This window comes from Ambystoma mexicanum, chromosome 2p (assembly GCF_040938575.1).
Source record: "Ambystoma mexicanum isolate Mex_15411 chromosome 2p, UKY_AmexF1_1, whole genome shotgun sequence".
In the NCBI taxonomy this organism is placed as follows: domain Eukaryota; kingdom Metazoa; phylum Chordata; class Amphibia; order Caudata; family Ambystomatidae; genus Ambystoma; species Ambystoma mexicanum.
Genome location: NC_090923.1, coordinates 102192190 through 102217600, shown reverse-complemented (window position 1 = coordinate 102217600; position 25411 = coordinate 102192190). Strand labels below are relative to the sequence as shown.

General features: G+C 46.0%; 1 protein-coding gene and 1 long non-coding RNA gene across 4 annotated transcripts in view; one reads left to right on the top strand and one right to left on the bottom strand.

The window, feature by feature from the left end:
* LOC138566252 (solute carrier family 26 member 6-like) overlaps window positions 1-25411 on the bottom strand; it is a 1150832-nt gene that overhangs the window by 360344 nt on the left and 765077 nt on the right. For all 3 annotated transcript variants that reach the window (XM_069643338.1, XM_069643340.1, XM_069643339.1), the window contains exon 11: window positions 19024-19101. In XM_069643338.1, coding sequence (XP_069499439.1) covers window positions 19024-19101 — 78 coding nt within the window. The remainder of the gene's footprint in view (window positions 1-19023; window positions 19102-25411) is intronic.
* The window catches only part of LOC138566253 (uncharacterized), a 102747-nt gene that overhangs the window by 20174 nt on the left and 57162 nt on the right, over window positions 1-25411 (top strand). The window lies entirely within an intron of this gene.

Genomic DNA, 25411 nt, shown 5'->3' with positions numbered 1-25411 from the left:
AGAGGAAGAGACTAGAAGCTATGGATAGTCCCGAACCCAAAGGATAGGCAGTACCCCGAAGTTAATAGAGGTGAACGCAAGGAGGCGCGAGAGTGGCGGAGGATACCGCGAGTCGGAACGGCGAGGCGCCGAAGGTAAGGAAACAGAGTGGAATGAAGAGCGGCAGACGCCGGAGAACGAAGGAAGCAAGGTAAATCGTAGGCTGTACAAGTGGTGTGCAGGGCAGGTAGAAAACGGAAGGAGGCTGGGGGGGGAGGCTACTCGGAGGAGTAGCCGAGCGAGCGTATCGATGGAAATCACAGATACAACGCGCAGGTAAGTGGACGGGGCTGGTTTAAATAGCGATGGCGGCCATATTGGTTGAGGGCTAGGCCGTTACTGTCAGGTTCTCCGTGGCAGTGCTTTCCAATCGTGCCATAGCTTCCAGGGGCGGATCATGACAGCTGCATACAATTGGATTGGGAGGCAGCTGAGTCCCAACACAAAACGAGGCAATCACTTAAAGACACTGCAAGCCCTGTGGAAAATAAGCGCCTAATTGGAGGTGCATATGGCGGACCAAACAGCCCGAACGCTTTTCAGAATGAAATAGACTTACTATATTAAAGGCTGTTAGGCGGATTGCTTTTTAGAGGCCAAACTAAGGAAACAGAGAGCCGTAATGATATCACACAGTTGAGAGACCAGGCTGGGGTGCTCAAACGGGACAAGCTAGCGATACTGGAATCTTTTCACATATGCCTGCTGAAAGGGAGGTGTATTGACCAAGCTCTTTAAGGTACTTACTTAGACAGAGTCCAGCTACCCCAGATACCTGACGAAGATAGGGAGAGCCTGGAGGAGCCCATCACAGAGGAAGAAGTCGGCCTTGCCGCAAGCTCCTTTCCGGTTAACAAACCTCCAGGCACAGACGGTTTTGGGAATGTGTATTACAAAACCTTTCAGATCCATTTAATACCACAGCTGACAAAACTCTTTAATAGAATTAGGGATAGTGGTGTGATTACAATCGACATTGGCACATCCACCACATTGTTGATTCTTTAGCCGGGGAACGATCCACTGAATGTGCTAGCTACTGCCCAATCTCTTTACTAAATGGTGACGCAAAAATATATGGGAAAGTTCTGGCCATGAGACTGGCAAGAGTCCTCCCTTAGCCACATTTTCTGAACAGGGCAAGGTGGCACACTCGAGCTTAGCACAGTCTCTGCCTTCTCTAGCACAAGGGTGCAGTTAAAATATTAGCATCACGATCTTCTGTGCCCAAGTCTCTTTGCCTTTCAAAGTCTCTTTGTTCAGAGGCCCTGATGCGACAAACAAACAATACATTATTTTCCTCTCAGGATTTCAGACGTTCTCAATTTCTCAGTTGATTCACTTTTCACCTCGGATCCCCCTCAGCCGGGTTCAGAACCCCTTTAACACAATGCTCGTAGGATTTCCATGTATCCAATTTCTCGGGTGATTCACCTTTCACCCTGTAACCCCCTCAGCCGTGCCCAGGTCCGTTTTAACACAATGTTCAACACAAACTTGCTTTAACCCAAAGCTTTCAATTGATCTCCCTTGTTCGGACTTGGACCAATTTTATCTATTTTGTCATCAACTTTGTTGGCAGTATCAACATAGAAGACTTTTGATTGTGCACAGGATATTGCTTTACCACTTGAAGGACCACTTTGATGCAGAGTTCTTTGCCAGTCTTTCAACTTTGTCAACTCTCGGTTGGATACCTTACAGAGACCTACAAAAGAGCATACATGCAGTGCCGGACCACTTTGTCAAAGGTATTGTATCTTGGTTTCAAAGTTCAATCACTCATTTATTGTTCAATTTTACTCGCATTGATTTATCACATCCGTTTCATACACTCTGTACTTCAGCGCCACCATACAATGTTGCTGCTTGCAACCTTGGTTTAAACACCGGTCTGTAGCGGTCTCCCGCAACTCACCGGTTGTGTTGATTTCTTTGGCGCTGCTTTGTTGTAGGAGCCAATGACAGTCCCACAGCAGCATGCAATTCTCCCCGCCTTGATTATCGAAGCGAGAGGGCCCCGGGTACCTCCGACACACAATGCAGGATTCTTCAGCCTTGTTTCCTGGTCTTAGGCTTTCTATTCTTGGGGTTTAGGGAAAGTAATGGTTCCTCGTCAAAAAGGTAAAGGGCACTTCCCTCCTTGCGACCCCCATCTGTTTAGCCGTCTTAAACTTCCATCTTGGAACTGCTGTTTCCTCGTGTGCTTTGCCTCGCACAGAGTGTGCTCTAGTACTCTGCCTTTTATCCGTGTGGGGAAGCTTAATGGAAGTCAGGTGTGTGTGATGGTCAGTAATTGCCCGACTTTGCCTGACCATTGTATTGGGACACGTCAGGTATACGGCTCAGGTGTTAGTCCGATTTTTCTCATAGAAGGCTGTCTGTGAGAACCTTTTCGTGTTGTAAAAGGGGAAGGGGTGGTGGATTGAATTCCTAAAAATCCTACTTGGTAGGCTGGGGTAAAGGTGTTAGAGGGAAGGGGATACTGTGTCTCACCATCTTGTGTCTGACTCCCACTCATCGAAGACCCCTCACTCAAGTAATCCTCCCGCACTGGTCCACCCCAAGGAATTGGATCCAAAAGCAATGGGCGTGTCCTGGCCACCTGGATGACAGAGCCCCGGGGAACTAGGGTGAGACACCTTCTGGTCTCTCACAACATCCAGGACTACATCAGTGTGAGGCAGGCCTTGAGTCTGTGGATGTCTTTAATGCAGGATATCTTGAGGTAGATATGCGTGCCATCTGCGTATTGATGGATCTGGAGGTTGTGTGGAGTGAGGAGGGTTCAGAGCGTTTCCATGTAAAGACTGAAGATCACGGGGGGCCGATTGAATCCTTGCAGAACTCCATAGGTGATAAGTAGAGATGGTGATCTGAAAAAATCCATTTATACTAGCTGTTGGCGATTAGCAAGGTAGGATTTGAACAAGTGCAGGACGATCTTGCTGATCCCCATGCAGCTATGAAGATTGTCTGCGAGTGTCTGGTGATCTACTGTGTCAAATGCTGCTCAGAGGTCAAGGAGAACTAGGAGGCAAGGATGGCCATCATCGAGAATTTCAAGGGACATCGTCGATCACCTTGATGGTAGCCGTTTCGGTGCTGCATCTAGGTCTGAAGCCAGATTGGTATGACTGAAGGAAGTTAGTGTCTTAAAAGTTGTCCAGGTAGTTGTGGTTATGCGAGATGGGATGTGTAGTGTGCTGTCAGTTGTGGCGTTGGTGTCTATGTGTTGGCAGGCCATGTTGATCTTGTTGACGAAGAAGGTTGATACAGTGCTTGAAGGCTTTGAAATGAATTGATGGCCTTTGCTATCGTGTTTTGGTAGTAGTTAGTCGTGGCAGTGTTGATCAATAGTCTGTGTGTAGCATCGAGTTCCTTGAGCAGGGCGAGGTCGGATGCACTGCAGGATTTCCACCGATTCTTTTCTTGTTTGTATATGCTGTGCATGCTCTGTAGTGGCATATGCGGCAGAGTGAGGCAATGTTTTGGTAAACATGCGTCAATTAGAATTAAATATACTGCCCCTTTTCAGGAAGGGGAGAACACAAAAAGACAAGGGCCATGGCCAAAAAAGTTGGGGATGCCAGGAGACTTCCCTGCATCTCACCGAAAGGCAGAAAAAACAAACTGGGTGGTGACAGACAATCATGCATGTGTGTGTAGATGAGGCCTGGTGGACAGACGATGCCTGCACTAGGGGCCTTCCACCAAAACAAGTAAAGTAACAGGACTCTTTAAGAGAAGCTCTCTTGTCCGGCCTACTGTACAGGCCTGTCATATAGTTAAGGAATCTTGTTATTATATGATGAATGTTTTTTTAATACTATAAACCATGTCAATTACGTTATTATTCATTAAAATGAATCCTTTAATACATAACAAATCAAAAATATTTAGTGTGTTCTATATGTTTCAGGATCCCCCCCTTCATCAGGTGCAAAATTAGTTTAACGTGTCTGTGTGTCTACAACTTCATGAGTCATCTAAAACACAAATAAAGAATATAACAGATGTCTGTTAGTGACAGTTCTTGATAAGTATATATAGAAAGAAATATATGAGAGATAGACTCTTATTCCATTTACAATCACCTGGCCGACTTCACAGTGGAGAACACACGTCAATAATTTTCTCTCAATGCAAAACTGTCCTGATACTTAGAGTAATGTGACTCTCCACCTAACGTAGGGATAATATAGGACAAAGTAATGTTGTTGTATCTATGTTGCTAGACCTTTAATGGGTAAGATACAATTCATGAAGCTCAAGTGCACAAATGGTGCATGCCTCACATTTTGGAGAGGGACTGAAATTCCTTTCTTCGTTTGATAAAGTAGTAGCATCACGCACCAGAGCTGCATTGATTCCCCTCTGCACCTTAAGCTTCTCTTCGCAACCCTTAAATCATGTTATAAGTTACTAATCAATCCCATAACAATTGGTGTGTGTACCAGAGATAGCTGTCTTTTGTGAAGGAATACACGCAGGACGAGAGAGTCATGGATGACCTACGATTAAAATTCATATTTAAAGTGGCCATGGTATTTGTTAATCCCTTTATGTTCTCATGTTATCATGAGATCAATATGTTACCTGTACATAGATAGAAATTATGTTTTTATCTGCAATGTGTATCCGTAGGGTTCCCATTTCATATTTTGTGAGGAAGCTGAGGGCGTCCTCACTTCTTTTCCCCATGTAGCCTCCTCTCGGGTGGCCAAGGAGAGGCTATCGCTTTTGGATCCTGACCCTGGGGGTGGATATGTGAGGGAGGGTCACCTGGGTGCAGGAGACTTGGGGAGTGGGGAGAAAACGTCCTTAGGTGAGACATGGTATTCCCCATTTCCTCCTCATAACGAACCCTCCATCGTTCAAGCCTTTATAGGCGATTGTCTGTCATTTCCCTGTTCTTCCCTCAAAACATTCCCCAAGAAACACCAGTTTGACACTGGGGCAACGGAGGCATCAACTAAAGAAACACATCCCCATTTTGTTGATACACACACATCTGCTGCCCTTCTCGCCTCCTCTTCTGCCGTCTCTATAACAAGGATCACCCAGTTGCCATAAAAGGATAAAACTTTATTCTCTGTTTTTGTGTTCTAGGGGCTAAAAATGACATACTCCCTGCACTATCCAATACTAACCTCACCATCACCCTAAAAAATTCTATATAAGGGTTTTTGATGAAATATGTGTTGTTTCTATTTGCTTTTCATTGGCACAAATTATTGATTGTGTTTTATTAGTTTTTTATGAAAAATTTGCATTTTGTATAAAATAACAATTAAAATATATATTCTAACTAATGTCACAATTTGTAGTCGAAATTAAATTAAAATGTCTTCTCCCTGTTTTATATGTGGTACGAGAATTGTCACACCCTTTGGTTGTGAAGGAGGTGTGGAACTTTTGTAGATATCAATACACACACATACAGGCCTCACTTGTATACTGAGACGAGGAGGAGGACAGCAACGGTAAGGTAGGACTACCGTTTCAACAGTGAGCGGTCTACTCCTTTTTGGACCAATCATGGTGGCAGGACCCTTAAAAGCCTGAATCATTGTGGAAATGGTGTCAGTTGTGGAAGAAGGGCTATAGACTGCTGGGTGCAGGCAGACCTCTCCGGAACAGCAGTGTGGCAAGCAGAGCGCTCAATACACTTTGGAAGATGCAGAGTTTATGCAGCGGGAAGCAAAGCTGAAGGACGCTGGAAGCCAGTGGCAGACCGCGAGAGGGAGACCGGCATGACTGAGCAAATCGGTCGTGTGAATCCGGAGCTGCATGGGGAGCATCGCTGGGTGCGCAAAGCCACGAAGAGACGCTGGGAGAAAGACTGGGTAGCGCACAGGAAAGAGAGAACTTGTGGCAGCCGAGGAACAGGCGGGATAGCTGTAATCTCCGACCGGTGAGTGTACCAAGAAGGGGGAACACCGGGCTGGAAGGCGAACATGCGAAGTGAGCAATGAACATCAATTTGAACAGAAGCAAGCATTTCTATGAATACCGATTTGAGTGAAAGCAAATATAAGTATTTTTGAATACCGATCGGAGTGAAAGCAAGTTTGAGCACTTTTGAATATTGACCGGAGTGAAAGAAAGTTTGTGATTCTGCCTGATACAAATGACTGTATTATATGAGAAACCAAGCACTGGCAAAACCGAGAGAATTCAAGGAACTGTATTATATGAGATAAACAAGCATTGGCAACAGCCAAGAGAATTCAAGGAACTGTATGTTATGAGAAAACACGCATTGGCAAGAGCTGGGAGAATACAAAAAAGTGTAACAAGTGCCAACCAAGCCACGGTACAGTGCCAGGTGAGTATGATACTGTTGACTAAATCAAGCGTCACTGTTAAGTTGAAGCTGTGGCCTAGTGTTAATGGAAAAGCAGCAAGGAACAGGTATCGGTTGCAATGGGTGAACCGTGTGGTCCAGCAACTGTGCATATACCGACTGCACCCTGTAAGAAACTAGAGGGTATCCTCACATCTACTCCCCTTGGATCCTCTTCTCAGGTGGCCAGAAAAAAGGCCATCGCTTTTGGATCCTGACCATGGGGGTGGAGATGCGAGGGAGGATCACCTGGGTGGTGGGTCCTTGGGGGTTGGAGAGAGGATATCCCCAGGTGAGACATGGTATCCACCTTTTGCTAAAGAGAGCCAACATCACCCTCCCCCTGCCTTTAAAGGATGTTGCAAGCCCTTTCACCTCATTTTCCCTCATTCAAACCATTATAGTAATGGAAAGAGGAAGAGGCGACTAGGAGTAGTGAAAACGAACATGTCATTTCACCACCCTAGTACTGAGACGAGGAAGAGGCCCTACAGACTGGTGTAAGGACCAGACATGTCCAGAGCACTCCTCTAACGGTGGTCAGGCAATGTAGCCTGAGGACTCACTGTCAAACGGTTGCAGGTGTATAAACGGTGGAGCTGACAAAGGAAATGGGGAGACCAGCAGGAGAGAAGCCGGGCTGAGCGTTGCAGGCCTGAAGAGGGAGAAATCCTGTGGAATTCGAGGCGGCCCAGTGGGATCCTGTTGGGAAACCAAAAGGAACTGTGGCCCCAGTGCCTAGAGAGGCTGTGCCAGGGCCACCGTGGTGGGAGCCTCACTTGTCTGGGCCTGCAGCAGCAGCCACAGGCTGAGAAAGAAATTTGATAGCTGTGAGCTACAGGCAGCGTCCGCAGAGCGAGACCGGAGCTGCCAGCCACTCACAGAGAGAGAAGAGATGACAGCGAACAGGGCTCGCAATCCATCGGGAACTTGTATACAGAGCCGAGCAAGACTAGTCAGTCACCCGGAAGAGGCGCCAGGGACCGGTGAGTGAGCATACAGGAACACTTGAACCGGGCTGCTCCTGGGGCTATTGGATGGCAAACGGGAATGCCTGTCATGGCTTGCTCCCTTCGCTCCCGTTCCCGTCACTTGGGGGCTTGTTTTGGGGTTTATTCCCTACTGCACATTTCCTCCGAACCTTATGCTACAGTGCTGTGATGAATTGGGAGCGCTAAAACCTTATTTTCCAAGTTACTTCCCTTCCGGATCCATTCCAGGTTTTTGGCAGCCAACATGCTACTTTAATCTAATGACTATGCTTCCTAGAATGCCTGGCTCACTGCTTCACCTCCTCCCTTGCAGGACAAGGTTGGGTGGAGGATAGGCAACACCTGTGGCTGCAGGTGCAGCAGGCGGCACACCTGAGGGGTGTGCTCGTTAAGCAGCTTTAAAAGCCTCAGTTTGCTTCAGTCCAGCGCTGGTCATTGTTGCAGTGTTCCTGTTGTGACTGGTCCCTTGTTCCTTGTTCCTAGCTTTTGTGCCTAGTTCCTAGTTCCTGTTTCTTGTTCATCTGCCCTAGATTTCGGATTTCGGATTTATGTGCTTAATTGATTTCTGCTTTCTGGATTTCCCTTTCAGTCTTCCTCTGTCTGCAGGCAGCCTTTCTCTGTGCTTTATCCTTTGATGCTGCCCAATTTGCCCGTGTTCTCTGTTTCTTGATGCTGCCCTTTGCTACTGAAAAACTTGATGCATTAGTCTTTCCCTTTATAGATTTAGCTTCCTGCCTTTTCTCCTTGGATGGGTGGGAAAGGTTTCCTTTTGTGATATCATTTTCCCTGCTCCTGATCCTTACTTTCTATTGGGATCCATTCCATGTTTTCCATTGCACTTCTGCATTTATTTCCCATTGATTATTAGGTGTGTGGTGCTGTTGTAACTAGTCCCTGTGTGAATGCCTTTTGTTTTCCTCACTATTCTATATTCACAATTCCTACTTGCCCCTTGACTTGGGTCTTATGTATTTAGTTATCCTCCACCCATTGCTGTTATAGCCTTCTGGGTCCCTGTTTGATCAACTGGGTTTGTGGGTTTACTGACATTCAAGTGGTCTTTCCGGTCCTCGTGAGTACTGATTCTAAGTTCCTTATTCAGTATCATCCAGAGTGTCAGCTCACAGATCCTGTCCTTGCTTGCCCTCTACGTGGGCTTAGCGCTGTCAGTATCTGTAATAAATATAGTGGGTAAGGAGTTTGCCGACTTTCCTTTCAGTCATAAGGAGGTTCTAAGTGCTTACCCCACATCCCTTTTCATATATTGGTATTATTGTTTCACTCTATTTGCACTCCTGGGTTTTAGTATACACGAGTCTTGGGTATTGTATGCACGTTGTTAGATTCAAAGCTGTTCACTGTGCGACTCCGTGCACATTTCCCTTGCCATATTCATTGCCTTCTTCCTTTCTTAACAGAATGACCAGCCGTTAGTCCCATTTGAATATGGCCAGTTTAAGAAAGAAAGGCAGCAAGGCCACTAACAAGTTTGTACAGAAAGCTTCCCTTACGTTTACCTGTGACAATCAAATCACTGATCCTGACTTAAATGAACTCCTTGTCACGAATGGGTATTTATGTGCAAAGTATTTCTCCCACGGGATGGCCCATCGTACATTGCCTGATCCTAGTTCTGTCTTTAATTTTGATCCAGATTCTATCTCCGCACAAGCCTTAGCAGCGGAAAACAACACACTGCTAGATTTATTACACACAAGTACCTCTGTTGTTGAACCCCATGATTCCGGTTGTGCTTTATCTCAGATTGAACAGTTTCATGATTCAAACATAAAGAATGGAGGGGTTCCTTGCATATCTTCTGTTTTCAGCCCTCAGTCTACAGCTTACTACTCTGCACAAGTACTTACTGTAGTCCCTGATGCCAAGAGGTCTGAAGTCAATAGTCTGCTTAAGTGAAACACAGACCAAGTCGGTAAGAGAGAGTTTAGATCACAAAACCTGCAAGCAGTAAATGACAATGTACAATCAGTGCACATCCGGATGGCTAGGGCTGGATCCAGCCCTGATGCCACCATGCCTTCCCCTGTGCCTACTGATAGGGATGTACAGTTAAGGCGCGGCATGCTAAAAGCTGAACTTGAGGAGTTAAAACAAGAATACATTACTTTACAAGAGGAGAATAAAACCTTACAGTCTTTTCTGAATACACCTCAAACTTTATCCGTTGATGAAGTGAATACTGTTCAGTCCCTGAGTGTGGAGATTTTTGTAGGTCATGATACTTGTCAATGTGTAAAATCTGTTGGGAGTGAAAGTCCTTTTTCTAGCACAGCACTTATTCAAGGCACAGGTTCTGACAATTCTTCTACCGTTTGTCAGGAATTGCTGTTAGCTGAAGATTTACAAGCCACTTATTTACCTAAGATTTCCTGTGTAGCAATTTGTCATAATTCTGAGCTTGAACACATACATACTTCTGATTTCCAAACACAATCCACAATGGTGGCATACACAGAATCAGTCACTACTGTAGGGTTAGGTTCTGCCCTTGATCTAGCTGCTGAGACTGAAGTAGACATTCAAGCTGATGTGGAAAATGATGCTACCTCTGTGTTCGCTCCTCCTTCTGCCAATTTTTGTCACAACGAACAGTCAAAGACAGTACAGAATTCTTGTTTTGATGGACTCATTCCACAGTATACTGAACCAAAGACCCGGCAGGCGATTCCTGAACTGTTGATTGTTAATATGCCACTTTCAGAAGCTAAGACAGAGGAATGGACATTTGACGAAATCCTGATTAACAGGGACTTTACTATGGTGATTCCTCTGGTTGATTTTGACTTCTACAAAGGAAGAGACTCTGTGTCATCCACTAAGGAGAGGGACGGCAGGGGTACAGCTCAGTCTTTGGTTACTGGTGCCAAGGAGTCAACCGCCCTAAAGGTGCTTTCCATTCCTGAGCCACAAATGTGTCTGTCGACTTCTGGGACTTCAGTCTGTCCTCCTACAACCATTGACTCTTCGATTATCCAGTCCACGGCTCTGCAGTCATCGTTGACACACGTGTCTTCAATCAATGAACAATTGCTATGTCTGCCAGTCACTCAAGAGCCTTCACCATGCACGTGGTCAGAGCCAAAGACCTTGACAAGTTTGTCTTCAGCTAACGAGACGGCTCTAGCTTGCATGCTCTCAGCCTCAGAATTTCCTCTGGCATGCCCGTTTTCGGCTACAGTGACTCATCCAGCGGATTATCCTTCAGCCATGGAGCCTCCGGTAGCACATCCTGAGTGCATATCTTCAGTCCCAGAGCCTACTGCTAGTTTGGCTTCAGTTCATGAGAGACCTGTATCCTGCTCAGCCTCGCTGCCAATATCGGAGGTGCACCTGTCTACTCTGTCTGATCATGTTGCATATTCTTCTACTTCAGAGTTACCTCCTGAATCCCGACCATTTATTATGGATGAACGTCCAGCCTGCCCTTCTTATGCTTCAGGGGGATCACCAGAATGCCTGCCTTTTACACAAGTTGATTCTCCCAACTGCTTGACTGTAGCATCAGCGCCTCCCGAATATGCAACATCTGAGTCTGAGACTTCTGCCAGCTCTCTCTTCAGAAACATCAAGCTGGATCACGACTCGGGAGGGCCTTACATGCGAGGCCATTGGACTTGCCTGGAGTGTTACGAGAGGGAGACGGATACCATCCACCATGGCCCAGTCACCGAACAAGTAGCCGACCAGGATAGTGGGCTGGACGGTTCGCATTTGGGGGCTGGTTTGGGTCAGCCGCTTGACAGCTTTCTTATTGCCGGATCCCACATGAGCCTGAGGGAGGGGACGGGCACCGCCCCCCAGCTGCAGCACCAGTCGGGTGCAAGTAGCCAAAGGAAGGGTATGATTGCTGCAGTTCAAGATGTGCCTGTTATTGCTCCTGCTGCGAGTGTGCCTGATGTACCAAGTACTGCGTCTATCACTCCTATCGGTATGCCAAACATCCCTGCGGTTGTATCCCACGTGCAACAAGGTGGCTACATGACTGACACCAGGAGTGCCAGCCTTGTACAACCCATTGGACTTCCCGGCCCCCAAGGCGTGGAACAGATGCAGTCGAACCTTGGTCACCCTCCACCACAGGCCTTTACCCAGATGAATGACGGGAGAAGATCCGAACCTCTACCTCGGCCGCCACCTTCTTTTTCTGAACATGAACATTTCCTGAAACCTGCTATTTTCTCACCTCCTGTGTGTCCGCTCTCGGCAGGGAGGCTTCCAGAGCATCTACCATTGTCTAAAGCATGTTGCACCAGCCTGCCTCCCTCCTCAATGATGTATGAGTGTTCGCTCCCAGTGTCTGAGCTTCCTGGACCTTACAACTCTGCTTCGGGTCCTGCAAGTCCTTCATGCCTTTCTTCGACCCATGAGTCTCTTCCTCACCGAAAACCTGCTTATGGCTCTTCTAGACTGCGGCCTGATTCTATTCATTCCAGTCCCTCTGCTTTTACCCGCGGGTCATCGTTTCCGTCAGTGCCACCTCCGAAGACAAAGCGCTCCTGTCATGGAAGGAAGATGTTTTGTGCGGGTGACGGTTGCCTGGAGTCGGCCGTGGGAGGGGGTATACTGTCACGGCTCGCTCCCTTCGCTCCCGTTCCCGTCACTTGGGGGCTTGTTTTGGGGTTTATTCCCTACTGCACATTTCCTCCGAACCTTATGCTACAGTGCTGTGATGAATTGGGAGCGCTAAAACCTTATTTTCCAAGTTACCGCCCTTCCGGATCCATTCCAGGTTTTTGGGAGCCAGCATACTACTTTAATCTAATGACTATGCTTCCCAGAATGCCTGGCTCACTGCTTCACCTCCTCCCTTGCAGGACAAGGTTGGGTGGAGGATAGGCAACACCTGTGGCTGCAGGTGCAGCAGGTGGCACACCTGAGGGGTGTGCTCGTTAAGCAGCTTTAAAAGCCTCAGTTTGCTTCAGTCCAGCGCTGGTCATTGTTGCAGTGTTCCTGTTGTGACTGGTCCCTTGTTCCTTGTTCCTAGCTTTTGTGCCTAGTTCCTAGTTCCTGTTTCTTGTTCATCTGCCCTAGATTTCGGATTTCGGATTTATGTGCTTAATTGATTTCTGCTTTCTGGATTTCCCTTTCAGTCTTCTTCTGTCTGCAGGCAGCCTTTCTCTGTGCTTTACCCTTTGATGCTGCCCAATTTGCCTGTGTTCTCTGTTTCTTGATGCGGTCCTTTGCTACTGAAAAACTTGATGCATAAGTCTTTCCCTTTATAGATTTAGCTTCCTGCCTTTTCTCCTTGGTTGGGTGGGAAAGGTTTCCTTTTGTGATATCATTTTCCCTGCTCCTGATCCTTACTTTCTATTGGGATCCATTCCATGTTTTCCATTGCACTTCTGCATTTATTTCTCATTGATTATTGGGTGTGTGGTGCTGTTGTAACTAGTCCCTGTGTGAATGCCTTTTGTTTTCCTCACTATTCTATATTCACAATTCCTACTTGCCCCTTGACTTGGGTCTTATGTATTTAGTTATCCTCCACCCATTGCTGTTATAGCCTTCTGGGTCCCTGTTTGATCAACTGGGTTTGCGGGTTTACTGACATTCAAGTGGTCTTTCCGGTCCTCGTGAGTACTGATTCTAAGTTCCTTATTCAGTATCATCCAGAGTGTCAGCTCACAGATCCTGTCCTTGCTTGCCCTCTACGTGGGCTTAGCGCTGTCAGTATCTGTAATAACATAGTGGGTAAGGAGTTTGCCGACTTTCCTTTCAGTCATAAGGAGGTTCTAAGTGCTTACCCCACATCCCTTTTCATATATTGGTATTATTGTTTCACTCTATTTGCACTCCTGGGTTTTAGTATACACGAGTCTTGGGTATTGTATGCACGTTGTTAGATTCAAAGTTGTTCACGGTGCGATTCCGTGCACATTTCCCTTGCCATATTCATTGCCTTCTTCCTTTCTTAACAATGCCAAATGAAGATGCACAAGATATGGTGAACCAATGTAAATGGTTGTGATGAATACTGCTGTGAGGAGAGAAAGAACTTTTAACTACTGAATGCTGAAACCAATGTATAGACAAAAGGTTGGTGTTAAGAGAAAATAGAATATATTGAAAGTAAAGAACAAATCTGATGAAAGGCAATGTAAAGCAAGTATAGAACATTATTGAGGAGTGTGAGAGCACTGTGGTGAAGGGAGAAAAGCACCACGAAGTGAACTGTATGAAAGAACCCCTTTTGGCAAACTCCAGAAACTGGCAAAGAGGAAACGTGTTCGGCCAAAGCTAAAAGGCCAGAAAAAAGAAAGCCACATGAGTGAGAAGCAGAGCACAGGTGCAGTTGCAGAAGAACCTGTCTGGGTAATCAAGCCTAGGGTGACCATTTGCGTGACCCGTTGTGGGTGGACCACGTGGTTCGACAACTGTGCCTAGACTGGGGATACCCTATCTGTGAAAGCCAAATAAATAGGAATGCATGAAAGAGACTGCTGAAGTGAAGCAAACAAAAGCAATCTGTATGCACTGTCAAGAACCAAATATTTAGAGACTGAGCTTAAGTATCAGTTGGCATACTAAGCAAGCTGATATCTTGGGGAAGGGAAACCTGAAAACGTAGACGTTTCAGCGAGGCCTTAGGGAGAAGAGAATCCTCATGCCATTTTGGAAGTGTGTTGTCTTTGTGGGGAAGGGAACCCCGAGACTTTGTGGAACTGTCTAGAACTTGTGGAAGGGGAGCTGATAAGCAAGCCTGGAGCTGGAAGAAGATCTGAACTTTATTGTGAACACTGTTTCTTTTATTACTGACATCCATACACATTGTTAACTTTAATTGTGTGGGCAACCATAGGTTTTGGACAAAGATAGACCTAAGTTGAACTTCCTGACTCAGACTTTCCTTAGTTTTTTTTGTAGGGAAATCCCACCTTAGGATAGGGTAAGTTAGGTATGCACCCATCCTGACATTTAAATTAATAATTTACTTTTGTTTGAACTTTGAATCTGTTGTCTGTGTCTTGCTTCATGATGCCTTCATAACCCCTGTATGGAAAAGCCATTGACAGCACCGACAAAGAAGCTTGTGTTTGAACTAGAGCAATCTCTTTTGTAATTTTGAAGTCAAAGAACTGAACTACCTATGTAATTTGTCATTGTTTATTTGTACATCGCTTATACACAAGTGAAGTGCTTCAAAGCGCTTCAAGGCGGGATGGGAGCAAGGGAATACAGTAGTCTTTCTTAGACCTTGAGGTTTTCGAATGATCTAACAAAAAAGTAAGCATTTATCCTAGTGCAAGTGCATGAAGTGCTTCAGGCGCAACAGGATTGGGGAAGGCAGACAAAGGGGGGGACAAGACAGAACTTACTAGGCCTAGTAAATTCAGGTCATGCAGGATATGAGGAAGGGGAACAAGACGCCAAGTCCAGCAGGGCCCTGGGTTAAGTGCAGAGAGGTTACCCCTCTCATGGAACATATGCTGAAAGTGCAGTAGTGCTGAGCACAGTGAAGAGGCCCGGAGGCAAGTGCAAGCCTGGGACCCATAAGACTCTGCAGATAAGAGAAAAAGTTTGGCGCTCAGAATTAAGCCAAACTGTTAGGAAGACAAATTGTCCCTTCTACATAGGACACATATTGTCTATTGATGATAATTTATAACATTTGATTTTGTTATGTTTTTATACTCATATTACTTCTCAGCCTTAGATAGTGTGCAGAGGATGGGAGTTCCTTAAAAGGAACCTTTTCTCTTATTGTTTCATAGACAACCCATATGCCATGATTGATGTTTTCTCATCTGCACCTGAGAGGGAGACAGAAGGAGAGAGAAAGAGGAAGAGAAGAGGAAGGTCTTGAGGAGGTTCCAGAACTTAAGGAGCTCTGGCTCAAGGCGGAGAGGGGCAGGCAGGCTGTTCCAGAGGGTGACACCTGCAGTGGATAAAGAGATACTTGGAAAAAAGACTCACCCGCAAAAAGTTGGAGGAGGACGAGTGGAGGGCTCTAGAAGAAGAGTATTCAGGAAGAAAGCGCTGTAGATAGTGCAAGCCCTGGCCCCAGAAAGCCTTGTGGACTATGTAGAGGGTCTTGAACTTGATCCTAGCAGCCACGGGGAGGCAGTGGAGGGATTTCAGTGCTGTAGAGATGCGGTCCCTGGGCTTGAGGCCAAGGATAAGTCTTGTGGTTCTGTTCTGGATGAGTTGTAGCAGACTGAGAGTAGAAGTAGGAAGATTGAGAAAGTGCCTGTTGCAGTAGTCCAGCCTAGAGAGAACCAGGGCTCTGGAGACGTTGTGCCTTTGGGGAAGGTGAGAAAAAGTAGAATACCTTTGATGGGGTGCAGCTGGTAGTGAGACTTTTTAGATGTCAGAGATGTGAGAAGAGAAGGAGAGAGTAGAGTCAAAAATGGCCCCCACATTTTTTGCCTCACTAGCAGGTGGGGGTGCATGGCCAAGGGAGGCTGGCCAGTGAGAAATTGGGAAAGTGGGGCCAGGGGTCCCAATGAGGATGATCTCTGTCTTACTGGCGTTGAGGCAGAGATCATTAGCAGCACACCAAGACTGAAATGCTTACAGACAGTCAGGAATGAGCAAGGAGGAGGAACAGGCCGAGGGTAGCCTGAAAGAGAGCTGTGTGCATCCACATAAGTTAGACGTGAAAGTAGAGATCCTGTGGGCCAGAGGGGCCATGTATACATTGAAGAACCAAGGAGATAGGTTAGATCCCTGGGAGATGCCAAAAGTAGAGAGAGTGATAGAGGAGAGAAAGAAACCAAGTTCCACCTGGGAGGGACGGTCAGAGAGAAAGGAGGCAAGCCATGCCAGGGCCAGATCTGTGATGCCCAGGGTATCATGGAGACGGGAGATCAGGATGTTGTGGTTTACCGTGTTGAAGGCAGAAGCTAGATGGAGAAGAATGAGGACAGAAGGAGAGTTAGAGTCAAGATTTGAGAACAGGTCTTCACAGGTGTTCAGAAGAGCAGTTTCCCTGCCTCTGGATGCTCTAAAGCCAGACTGATGGTCATGGAGACAGCCAACAGATTCAGTGTTGAGGGTAAGCTGAGGCTAATTTCCCCAGGATTTTGCTCAGGAAAGGAGTGATAGAGATAGGGCGATAGTTTGCCGGGATAGAAGGGTCAGCAGAGGGCTTTTTGAGCAGAGGGTGCACAAGAGAGTGCTTGAGAGAGGCGGGGAAAACTCCAGTGGCGAAAGAGAGGTTGCAGAGGTTGACCAAGAGAATCAATGTTGTCCTTGATGGTTTTAGGAGGGCATGGGTCAACCTGTTTGGAGGAGGCTTTCATGGACCGATACTTGTCTAGAGACCTCCTCAGGTGTGACAGGGGAGAGGGAGGAGAGAAGAGGGGGAGGTGGTTGAGGGGGGTCCAAGAGATGTGGGTGCAGGCTGAGGTGTGAGGGAGAGCGAGGACAGTATGTCCTGTGTTTTGGCAGTGAAATGAGCAGCCACGGCCAAGCAAAGGGCCTGGGTGGGTGCAGTAGAAGGAAGAGGCTGCAGTAGGATTGGCCAGTTCCTTGTATGTGAACTTGTGAGAAGTAACACTATCAGAAGAGCTGGGAAGGGTCCCAAAGAATAGTGTTGTTTTGAAAAGCTAGAAGATTTGAACTCTTTTGGGGGAAGGGAACCACTGTGCCTTATGAACTATTTTGAACTTGGGGAAGAGAAAGCTGATTAGAAGCCAAGATCTGAAAGAAGCTCTGAACTTTAATTTGAACACTACTTATTTTGATGCTGACATCCCTACACATTGCATACAGTTAGACGTGAGGGCAAGCATAGGTTTTGGACACAGACAGACATTTGCTTTGGACTTCCTGACACAGACTATCCTTAGTTTCCTTTAGGTAAGCTAAATCCCTCCTTAGCATAGGGCAAGTTAGGCCTTACTCCAACCTGCATTTTGAGTTAATAAAGGTTTGTGGACTAAACTGGAACATGTTGTCTGTATCTGCTTCATGGTGCCTTCACAGTTCCAACCAGCTCATGCTATGCTCGAATATCAGTGGTAGAAGTGTGCCAGAAAAAAGTAGTGGAGCTGTGGTCTCGGCGGGGGAGGGTAGGCGGAAGCATTATGTAACATGTGACAAGGTGTTGCAACCGGGCCATCGCAGTGACTAGTAACTAACGCTCCTATTACACTTGCACAGGGACATGAATGGACAAATCCTCTATATAGAATGGTGAATATGGTTTCAAAAAGTAGAGGAATGGTAAATAGAAAAAAATAACATGTAACATGAGTGGAACACTGCTCCCGACTGTTCCCGCTCACTTTGATCGCTGTGTAATACTACTGGCGAACCATTGGAAATCCCCAAGAAATGGCAATGCTGTGTTTCCTCTGTATAACCTGTTGAACCCCACCTCAAAAAAGTAAAACATCATATACATATCTTCTGATTATTAATGTGTATGTCCAGTATAAGGGAAAGTTTTCTCCTTCCCTCAGTGGTTCAACCACAGTGAAGTTATAAGTAGCACATGATATTTTCAGAGCTCTCAAGTTTCTACGTTCAATGCGTGAGAAAGTGATCCAGTCCTGTTTTAGTTTAGTTTAGTTTATTTGTAGAGCGCGCCAAGACCTGAGGCATCTGGGCGCTAAGCTTACAGGTTACATAATTCTATGGCTCATTTTACAGTTTACAAAATTACATATATACAGATAATTTTCACAGGAACAATGGAAGGTTACATATATACAGTTAAATTTAACAGAAGCAACAAGTGGTACAGTGGGAAGGTCAAGGCGAGCTTGAAATCAAAATTTGCAGAATTTACAGTAGTTAGGTAGTGTGGAGATCTATACAAAAAATAGAGAAAGTGTTGGAATAAAACTGTACAAGGTGGGCAGTTTTATTCTGGAATTCATAATCCTAAATTTAAAATGGAAAAGGCGAAACTAAAAGTTCCAAAGTTTCAAGAAAATGACAAAACACTGGCAAAGTCACAAGGTTTGACTGTGTCGATAGGCATGGGATAGGCATTTGCCAGGTTCTGCTATAATGGCACTACCTGGTCATAAAATGGGAACAGCGAGAAGATAGTGTGATCTATCACTTACAAACAAGTCAAAACGGATGGCGATGTCATTGCTTGTTTTTGACAGAACTTCAGCGCAAGGAACAGATATGAATCAAGTGGCTGAAGGCACGCTTAATTAAAAACATGTTTATTACAAAAAGTGTGCATTTACAACCACAAATTAAGCCATCAACTCTCAGACTGAGTTGAAATAACACCTGTTGGAGATAATGTGATGTTACTGCTAGATAGAGCTAGCTCCAAGAGATCACAGGAGGATGGGTGTTGAGCGGGGTGGAGTAGGTAGTGGGTGGGAACGGCCACACGGATTTGCATTGCCATGGGTAGATAATTAAGCAAACACCAACACGCTGTGGCCCTCCTCACATGTCATGTCACTTCTAGCTTTATAGTTTGGTTTATAGGTGGCGCTTGAGCACCACCTAAAAGCCAAGAGTAAACAGGACGGAATTGCCTTCTCACGAATGAGGTGTGTATTGTGCTCCGTAGAGTAACACATTCTAGGACAGGCACTTAAATGTTTGCATCGTCAATCAAAAGCCCTATAGTCAGTCATCAGCAAGCACTCGTGCATACGGGTAAATAATAGAAATGACAGCATCATTGACAGGCTGATGGCATACCTTGGGAAGGTGCACGAACAACTCTCCGGCCTTTAGTATGATCACCAAGATGACAAGGGATGCGACTACACCGACCAGCTGCAGAGGGGGAAAAAGACAATTAATGCAAAGAGAAACTGCAGTGACTCAGGCAGCAGAGCACGTGCGCAAAAAACATCCTCTCATGGCAAGTATTAAGTGCATGCATTGGCACATACGCTCTAACAAGTATTAAGTGCATGCATGGGCACATATGCTCCGTTAATAATGTAACATTTATATAGCGCTACGAACCCTCAGGCATCTGAGCGCCGCTTATTATTACCCACGGTGTGTGGTGCTCATTTATCGACCTCGGAAGGAGGAAAGGCTGGGTTTGGCCCCGCCGGGATTCGAACTCGCGTCAGCTGGCTCTGCACAGATGTCGAAGCGAGCGCTCTACTCCTTGGACCACTGAATGCGATGTTCAACTCGTGCACGGTAGAGTGCAAAAATAACACAGCAAAACAAGGCAATAAAGCCTTTTATTATCATTACTGTATTTATTCAGCCCGGACCTAGCTTCCAGAAGCAAAGGCGCGCTTTACAGAGGTATACAATTAGGTATACAGAAGTACAAATGCATGGCAGAGGGCTGTTCAGAGGTAACAGAACAGATGTACAGAAGGGGTAGCATACAGAGGGGCAAAGGGGAGGGGGTACAGCTGTACCGGGTGGTGGGGAGTAGATGGGCAGGAGGCATCTAGCGTGGCAGGTGGTGGGGGGAGGGCAAGGTGAGGGGGGCCACGTGAAGCCCTAGGTGTTGAGGAGGAGAGACTCCTTGAAGAGGTGGGTCTTGAGTTCTCTTTTGATTGCAGGAGAGTCTGATGCTCTCTACTATTAAGCTCTATAAATGATGCTTCCCAGATGCCTTTACCAATCGATTCCTGTGGGATCCACCTGCTTTTAGATTTCTCAGGCAGAGGCTGGTCAAAAGTACCCCATTCTTTATAAACATAGCGCCGGCGGAAAATCAAGATCTGAACTCTGCCAGGCCCGCAGAAAGGTGGATCTTTCTTACATTAAATAAAGCAAAGCGCTCCAAATCAAAATGATATTATTAATCTTCCAATTGCCACTACAAAGGATTAGGTTTAAGAATGGAGAACAGTGCATAAAAAACAAGTTAATGGTTCTCATAAAAACCTAACAAATTTCAGGAATGTCAAAAATAGTCCACTTGGAAAACCAGACACACAACTGTACCAAGAGTCAACGAAACAACACACATTTATGAAGAATATGCTGTAACATGTCTAGGTGTCCACCAGGTGGCCTCAGCACGCCAGGTTCCTCACACAGACCAGAAGGGCTGATGAGAAGTTACTCAGCGACATGGATGACAACAAGACAACAAGAAGGGGACCTCCTGCTGCCCTCCATTCATCTGCTGGTGGATGAAGCGCTGTTTCAGATCTGGCAGTGATGAGCAAAACACATTTTAGGTTTACATTATGAGAAAGCTAAATGAGAAGCCCCCAGAGCTAATGTCTACAGATCAGAAATCCACATGGCCCTAGCTACGCTTAGTTCACCTCCTCCTAACCTCCAAGGGCCATCTGCTAGACTTACCCAGAGCTCCTGGCTGGTTCAGAGTTCCACGTGTATCCCTCAATATTCACCGTTATCAGGTAAAGCGCGTGGTCCTCTGGGACACAGCTCAGGCTAGCCGGAGACTATAGCAAGACACAGTATGCCCTACTGCTCTTCCAACACTCAGGCAACTGGCGTTCCTAAACCTGCCCATCAACCTTCAGTCCAAACAAACCCAGCAGCAAGCGATGAAAGCTCTCATCATATCTGTGATGTAATGTTGCCCACAAAAGGTGTGGCGAGCCGACGAAAGAATCTCAGAAGACCATTGTACACACTTTTTTTCCACTGTCATAATGACTTTCTTTACTAGGTTTTCAGAATGGTGTTTAGTATCATTAAAGTCTCTTTAGGAATTCTTCGGAAAATCCACTCTATTTGCAGTGTGCAGTGTCTTTCCAGTCGCACCTTTACTCTTTCTCACAGACTCTTGAGGACGCGTTGGAACTTTCACTACACTTCCCAGCATGCAGCACAGGCCCACCTTATGTACTTGTACTTACAGAGTGCCTCTTCGCTTGGCCTTGTCCTCTTTCACAACCTCTCTCCACTTTTCCCGCATCGTTGCTTTGCTGGCCTTGCACGGCTCGCAGGCTCTCACTCTGGATACCAACCACATCGATCCAAAACGACCTCACAGCACAATGTTTCTTGCAGTAGACAACAGCTTCAACTCGCCCACTCTTGCAAGACCTCGCAAGGCTCCTCTGGTGGCATGTCCTGCCTCGTGATCCTTGGGTGATGCAGTTTTTCCTGAGCTCTTGGGGGGGGGGGGCACACGCCAGTGGTTCCCTGGTGTCACTAGTCACCTCGCCTCTTGCAGTCTGCACACTACTACGTCCATGACCCAGAAAATATAAAACCACTGTGGTCCTTCAGTACAGTTCCCAGCTACACCTGAGGCCAACCAAACCAAGGACCCACTGCATCTGTCTGATAGCTCTATTGGGTTTACTCCTCCTCGAGCCCTCATCAGCTGCCACCTGTGTGTCATCTCTCTAAGGTGTACAGCATCTCTCCTCTTCTGTTGTGACTCTTCCCCCATGTCGTACTTCTCAGGCCTCATGAAATTGTCTTCCTCTTTCCATGGGCCTCTTTGATTTGTACTCCTTCTGATTTCCTAGAATTCTCAGTTTGACCTGTATTCATAAGGTCTACGGAAGTGAGGTTGTAAACCCTTAGGCCACCTCTTTGGGTCTTCTCATCTTTCCTGTCAAATGGTCTAGGAAAGTGAGATTGTAAAACCCCAGGATGCCATTTTGGGCCTGATCTTTCCTGGCACATGGTCTTGGAAAGTGTTGCTTTAAAACCTTGGGCAGCCATCTTGGGTCTTATCTTTCCTGGCACATGTCCGGGGAAGGCGAGGTTGTAAACCCTCAAGCCACTATTGTGTGCCTTATTGTCATCCCTGTCACATGTCTAGGGAAGTAAAGTTGTAAAACGTCATGCTGCCTCTCTTGGACCTAGCTGTCATTCCTTTCGTTCTCTGTCCTCTTTGGAGAAAAAATATGACCAGCTGTTTCGTCATCTACCCTTGGCTGCATGCTACATCTAAGCCCCGTTATGGGTATTATGATCACTAAATCACAGATGCTACCTGGCTGGATCAACTCTATGACCTGCACTACTCCTAGTTTTTCTCTAAAATGGTCACAAATCTTTTTTTCAGTAATTTAGCCTGTCCCAAACCCAGAAATCTTGTCTGGGAGATCCCTAAGTCTTAGGACAGAATGTATTTCAAGTCCAATTTGGCTGAAATCTGACATCCTGTAAAAGTGTTCTCTCTGTGCCTGACCATTACATCAGAGAGCAGTTGTCATTTAATTTGTATAAGTGGGGAGCAAAAAAAAAAACAAATGCAGCAGAGCACCATAAACATAACTAAGAAGTTACACGACTAAAAACAAAGCAACAATACAGGGAAATGGTAAGAAGACCATAACCAAAAATGACAATCAATACCCACATCAAAATACTAGTTTGACAACCATCTAAACTGAGGGGCTATTATGCATTCATATGTAAATAGGATGAACTTATTCACCCTTAGCACATATAGTGCTAAGGTTAAGCATGTTCGTCCTATTTACATATGAATGCATGATAGCCTAGCAGTTAAGAGCTGCCAGCAGGTTTTAAGAGGTTTAATAAAACACATGAACAGTCACGCAAAAGGGATAGAAAACTAGGTGGACATTTTTCTGGAGAATAACCACACTGCAATACAAGCTGGATTCCTAGCAAGACTGTCCTGCATGTTGGTACCTCTAAATGAAACACATCATGGCGGCGGGGTCCCTCATCACCCTCCCCACCAAAGATCTGCAGTATATGCCGGATGGCCTTGGTGAACTGCAGGCACACATTTCCAGCCACACGTTCACCGGCCTCATGTAGAACACCTCTCAGTGGAGCCATAGAGGACGCAGGAAGACTAACCAAGCAGAGATCCCTCCTGCACATTAGCAAGGTAAGGACGAAACTGGCACACAACTCCAGAACCGCTTTGAACATGAATATCTATTTGATCGCTTTCGATTGGTCTATATGCCCTCACAGTGTACTAAGTCAATCATTGCAGACATCAGACTGTATCCCCTTGTGGACGTTGACGCTGGTAAGCCCACACTACTCATCTGATTCGATTTGCCACCAGCATTGATCATAACATTATCCACAATCATCTACATGACTGGTTCAGCATTACAGTCTCTGCTCTTGGCTCGCTGGAATCCTTCTCTTCTGGCAAATACCACCTAGGGCATTTTGGCCATTTTCTCTTGCCCAGGCCCATCATCAGTTGTCCAAACCAGCATGGTTACTCATTACACTAGCCCTGCCATTCAAGACGTAAATGAGCGCGCTAGCGGAGAACATCAATCTGGAATTTCAGCTGTACACCAATGACACCCATCTGGCGGTTAGAGCCTAGCAAAACCTGACACGCCTTCAAATAACCAAGTTCTGCCTTGCTCACCCTCCCCATCTACTTCAAAGCAATACAAAGCAGGGCAGGCAGCAAGGTCGCTCTCGAAGAGGTCAAATCGTACATCCTCTTCCTCAACCCCCGTCACACCAAACTTCTCCCAATCTCCTATGCCTTCTTGAATGAGCTCCTTGACCCTCGACCTTCCAAGTCAGTTTTTAATTGAATTGAAGTACCTTCTTTGATGACAAACTCATTCTATGCTGCCAAATTAAACAGCTAATCAGATCCTGTAAGTTTCATCTTACATATCTGTTTCCCAAGGGCCTCCCCTTCTTATTGACTCATTTTCCCAACTCTCTGTACATTGGCCTCCCTCCAACTTCTATGGCGAAACTCCAAAACATTTTAAACATAAAAGACTGGACTACAACCAGAAACGTCATGGCCAGATCGTGCCCATGTTTCTACAACTTCACTACCTTTGCCTGATTACAGCACTGTAAATGCCAATTTCTAGTCTAATTTGAACCCTCAGGTTGTTTTCTTTTCTGTACTCAACTCTTTTTTGTTTTTAGCAGTGGTTCAAAGTGAGCCCATGAAATCTAGGAGTTGCTTCAGAACGCAGAAGTGAGAGGAGCAAGAGGTTGGTGAGGGAGGTGAAGATGGAGGGAGAAGAGAGGTAAGGGAGTAAGGAGTCAGGATGTAGCGAAGAGACGCGGGGAAGACCACCAGGGCAAGCAGAGGTGTCTTGGGGGAATGTTGGCAGAGGTAGTCGCTGTCGTGTCGGACCTGGATAGGCCGGGACCTCCAGACGATTAAAGCTTGGACCGCAAAGTGGCGCCCACCCTGTAATGCTTGGGGACTTTAGTGATGGATAATAGGGCAGAGTTTGGCGTCCTTAGGGGTCTTGGAGGTTGGTAGTTCTTAATGCATTAGGAATGCAGGCCCTTGATCATGGTCCTGCTTGCGTCAAGCTGCAAGTAAGCGCTATACAAGCGCACTTGCTATCGTTACTGTACCACCAGGAAAGTGTACAGTAATACCTTCCCGGCATTAACAGGCATAATGCCGGGAAGGGAACTAGCTCCCAGTCAATCCTTTCCGCTGCTCGGCTCCTCAGCTGTGCACATGAAGGCCTCACACAAAAACCAAAAACAGTAAATGAAATTCATTTAAAAAGAATAATTAGCATGCTCAAACAGTACACATCCAATCCTCAGCCTGAAGAGGATCCGACTGAATAAGAAGGTGTGGCCGCAGGTTGCACAGCTCTCTCTATAGCAAGTGCAAGAACCCATTGAAATCATTTACTAGGGGCAGACTTTGAAATCGTATTGCATGTCCTGCTAGGAAATCTGCGTGCTCGGAATGGCAAGTAGATTCAACTTGATGCAGGGATTTCATCTGGGGGTCACAATGCGTCACCTGTGGTCTCCCTTACTACTCCTAAAAAAACTTCAATGTAAGCTCCTGGGGTGTGGACAGCGCCATGTGGCTCTTTGTTTCTCGGGTGGCTGGCTTTCTTGATCAGGCCTCTTAAAATAAAACAGGGGGTTCCACAAGTGTAAGACTTTGAGCAGTGACCCGAAATAAGAACTAATAGGAATGCCAAATAATGTGTCTTTCTGCTATTCTATACAATAATTGCTAGACTCATTAAAGGTTTATTTTAGGCACACTTCAGGGGGTGAGTCACTGATTTAATCGGTTCTTAAACACCTCAAATTTACAGTGCAGACAAAACATCCAAAAGGCATTTAGAGTAGAATAAGGATCCATTCGGATGAATTATGCTTTTCACAATTTACAGCTACAGCATGTTTTTTTCTGCCGCTGTCTCTGTTACGA